At 35.6% G+C, this 3,372-nt stretch overlaps 1 protein-coding gene across 1 annotated transcript in view; it reads left to right on the top strand.

Moving 5' to 3' along the window:
* Positions 1–2,670: 2,670 nt before the first annotated feature.
* The window catches only part of LOC138863463 (chemotaxis regulatory protein ChePep-like), a 1,666-nt gene continuing 964 nt past the window's right edge, over positions 2,671–3,372 (top strand). The window contains exons 1-2 of the mRNA XM_070127615.1: positions 2,671–2,710; positions 2,871–3,073. Coding sequence (XP_069983716.1) covers positions 2,671–2,710; positions 2,871–3,073 — 243 coding nt within the window. The remainder of the gene's footprint in view (positions 2,711–2,870; positions 3,074–3,372) is intronic.

Raw genomic sequence — 3,372 nt, 5'->3', positions numbered from 1 at the left:
CGGCGGTTCAGGTACACTTCCTCAGTATTTCTTTAATATCCGCTAATCTGAAACCATATCTGAGGCAGACGAGAACGAGTCCAAGTACAAGCATTGCAATACAACATAGAGATATATAACCAGGTAGAAAAAGGGATGAGTAATTAACCGGGCACGCTTCCACTGCGCTACTCTTGTATTAATGATGCCAATAGTAACGAATAAAATAATCATTATGATAATGGTATGATCACAATGATTCTGGCAATAACGGTAATTATAGATCATGATAGTTATGATTATGAGGGTGATGGTAATAATAGTAATGATAATCATGATAATAACTGTAATGAAATCATAATGACAGCAATAATAATAATTATGATGACAATAATGATAATAACAATAATGATTATGATAATAAAAGTAATAATGATAATAATAACATTATTAATGATAATGGTAAATTTGGGAAAAGCCGTCACCAAAGAATTGGTGAAAACTAACCGTATAGCCTTCAAGTTATTTAATCAATGATCACTTTTCATTAAATAAACTCGCAAATGAATAATAACGAAGTTATTTAATCATCAAAATAAATAAAACATATCATAGGGAGGTGAGATTCACACGATCGCTGAGGGAATACTGATCACATTTTCCACTGTTGTAATCACGGTACCGATTGAGGGACTGAAAAATCTCTATGAACCAAAATATTTCTGTAGATCGACCTGGAGCTAAGAAAGAAATCATGGAAAAATATTGTATTTGATTTTGCCTTTGAATATCTATAGATTGCAGGTCCCCTACTTTGCCATTAAGTAAAACACGCAACAAAATCAAAAAGCGAAATGGCATACAAGTCTACTACGAGTTCCATGAATTCGCGCCAAAATATAAACGAAACATTATATAATAAAAATATGTGACCTGTGCCCTTGTCGGGAATCGAACCCGAGATCTTATTTACGGTCAGTCGTGTTAACCGCTACGATATAAGGATATATAACAAATAAAAAAGAAAATTTCTACCTAGACTAATCCCCCCTCCCACCTCCTCTCTCTTTCTCTTTCTCTTTCTCTTTCTTTCTCTTTCTTTCTCTTTCTTTCTCTTTCTCTTTCTCTTTCTCTTTCTCTTTCTTTCTCTTTCTCTTTCTCTCTCTCTCTCTCTAATATGAATGAGATTGGTTTGATTTACCCCGATTTCATATTAAACATAAAACTACAAAACTTTAGATTAAGAATATGGTGAAATGTAAGAGACTAAGAATCACAGTGAACCAAAATAGAAGCGGCGAAAGATGTACCAAAAGAAAGAAAAATCAGACTTGATTCCGGCCTCTGGATGCCTCATTGAGAAAGTGCAACAGCAGTTTTCAGCTTTGTCAGTAAGAAAAACGTGATACTATCAATTAAAGATGTCCCACAAGCTGCATCCTAGAGGGAAAAAAGTATTTATATGAATTGATAATGACAACAGTGATCACAACAGCAATAGTAATAATATTCAAATTAGATATATATGGAGAATGATAAAAAAAAAATTGTTTTAGTAATAATGATAACAGCAAAAAATACTATCATAATCATGGTACGTTGATAACAAGTGTTAGTAATGGTAATAATGTAATAATAAGTCCAATTCAGTTATAATGATGGTGATGATAATGGTTATTATGATCATGATAATAACTGTAATAGCAATAGAATAATGCTAATAGCAATAACAATAGTGATGATAATAATAATAATAATAATCATGATTATTTTAATGATAATAATGATATTGACGGTAATGATGATATTAGAAAAAAATAATTACAATCATATTAATGATAATAATGATAATGATAATAAAACATGACGAGTATAATTTGAACCTCAATCAATATTACATAAACATGAAAAATCTTATAAATAAATGTTACAGACGCCTTTTCTTTCTATGAAATGACGGATTACTGATGAAAATAAGTACAAAATCTCTATAATTCATTCTTATGTTTCTTCAAAAGAGCGACCTGGAGAAACGAAAGAAATAAAAAAGAAAGATATTTGACTCTGCCCTTGGATGTCTCCTTTAGAAAGTAAAAGTTTTAGCTTTGTCAAACAGTAAAATAATGACAAAATAAAAAACCTCATATGTCACAGAAGTTTATTTTTAAGACAATGTTTATTCCCAGGTCAAAGATGTTATGGAGAAAAATAAGGATAAATAATGATATTAATAACATGGAATTGATTATCAAAATAATGGTACGATAAATTTAACAGTAAAAGTGAAAACAATAAACAATTGATTATGGTTATTGTGATGATAATAATGATTAAACAATAATGCTGGTAATAAAGATGACGATGCAAAAGGGAGCCAAACGTTCTCCCTCTGATTGCAACCTCGCCCGGGGCTGAAAGACATGGAAAGCCCCGGGCACAAAAATTACAAGACGGCCGCCGGTTGCAATCAGTTTTTCCCTTTTGTGTGTTTTTGTGTGTAGGACAGTAAAACAATCTATATCTCTCCAATGTGAAATATGCGTATATAAGCTTCAAAAGTGCAAAAATTCGAATATGTGAAGAGAAACTTCCCAATAATTAGAAAATAAAAGCGACAAAAAAAAAAGAAAAAAAGTAAAAAATGTGTCGAAATCCAATAAATACGCGAAACAGAAAATGCGAAAGTAGAAAATGCGTCAAAACTACGACAAAAATATTAATCAAGAAAACAGTGCGAGAGCGAAATAGATACAGAAAACGCTAAAATAAAATAAAGCGAAAAAGGGGAAAAAAGGGGTCGAAATGACAGAAACGAAGGGATTTTCATGGAGGCGGGGAAGAAGGAAGAGGAGAGAAAAACTCGCTATTCCGACATATTTATATCACCGAAGGGCTCGAGAAGGACACCGAAGAGGAATTCGTCGAAGAGCTCAAAAAGGAGGAGTGCGTCGCCGAGGAGAAAGTCGCCCAAAAGCCCGAGAAGGAGACCCAGGAAGTCGCCCAAGAACCCGATAAGGAAACCCAGGAAGTCGCCCAAGACCCAGAGAAGGGGATCCAGGAAGTCGCCCAAGAGCCCGAGAAGGAGACCCAGGAAGTCCCAAAAGAGCCCGAGAAGGAGACCCAGGAAGTCACCCAAGAGCCTGAGAAGGAGACCCAGGAAGTCCCACAAGAGGCCGAGAAGGAGACCCAGGAAGTCCCACAAGAGCCCGAGAAGGAGACCAAGGAAGTCCCACAAGAGCCCGAAAAGGAGACCCAGGAAGTCGCAAAGAGGCCGAGAAGGAGACCCAGGAAGTCCCACAAGAGGCCGAGAAGGAGACCCAGGAAGTCGCCCAAGAGCCTGAGAAGAAGATCCAGGAAGTCGCCCAAGAGCCTGAGAAGGAGACCGAGGGAATC

This window comes from Penaeus vannamei, chromosome 12 (genome assembly GCF_042767895.1).
Source record: "Penaeus vannamei isolate JL-2024 chromosome 12, ASM4276789v1, whole genome shotgun sequence".
NCBI lineage: Eukaryota > Metazoa > Arthropoda > Malacostraca > Decapoda > Penaeidae > Penaeus > Penaeus vannamei.
Note: the sequence above shows the minus strand (reverse complement) of the source record. Positions and strands in the feature narration are given on the sequence as shown.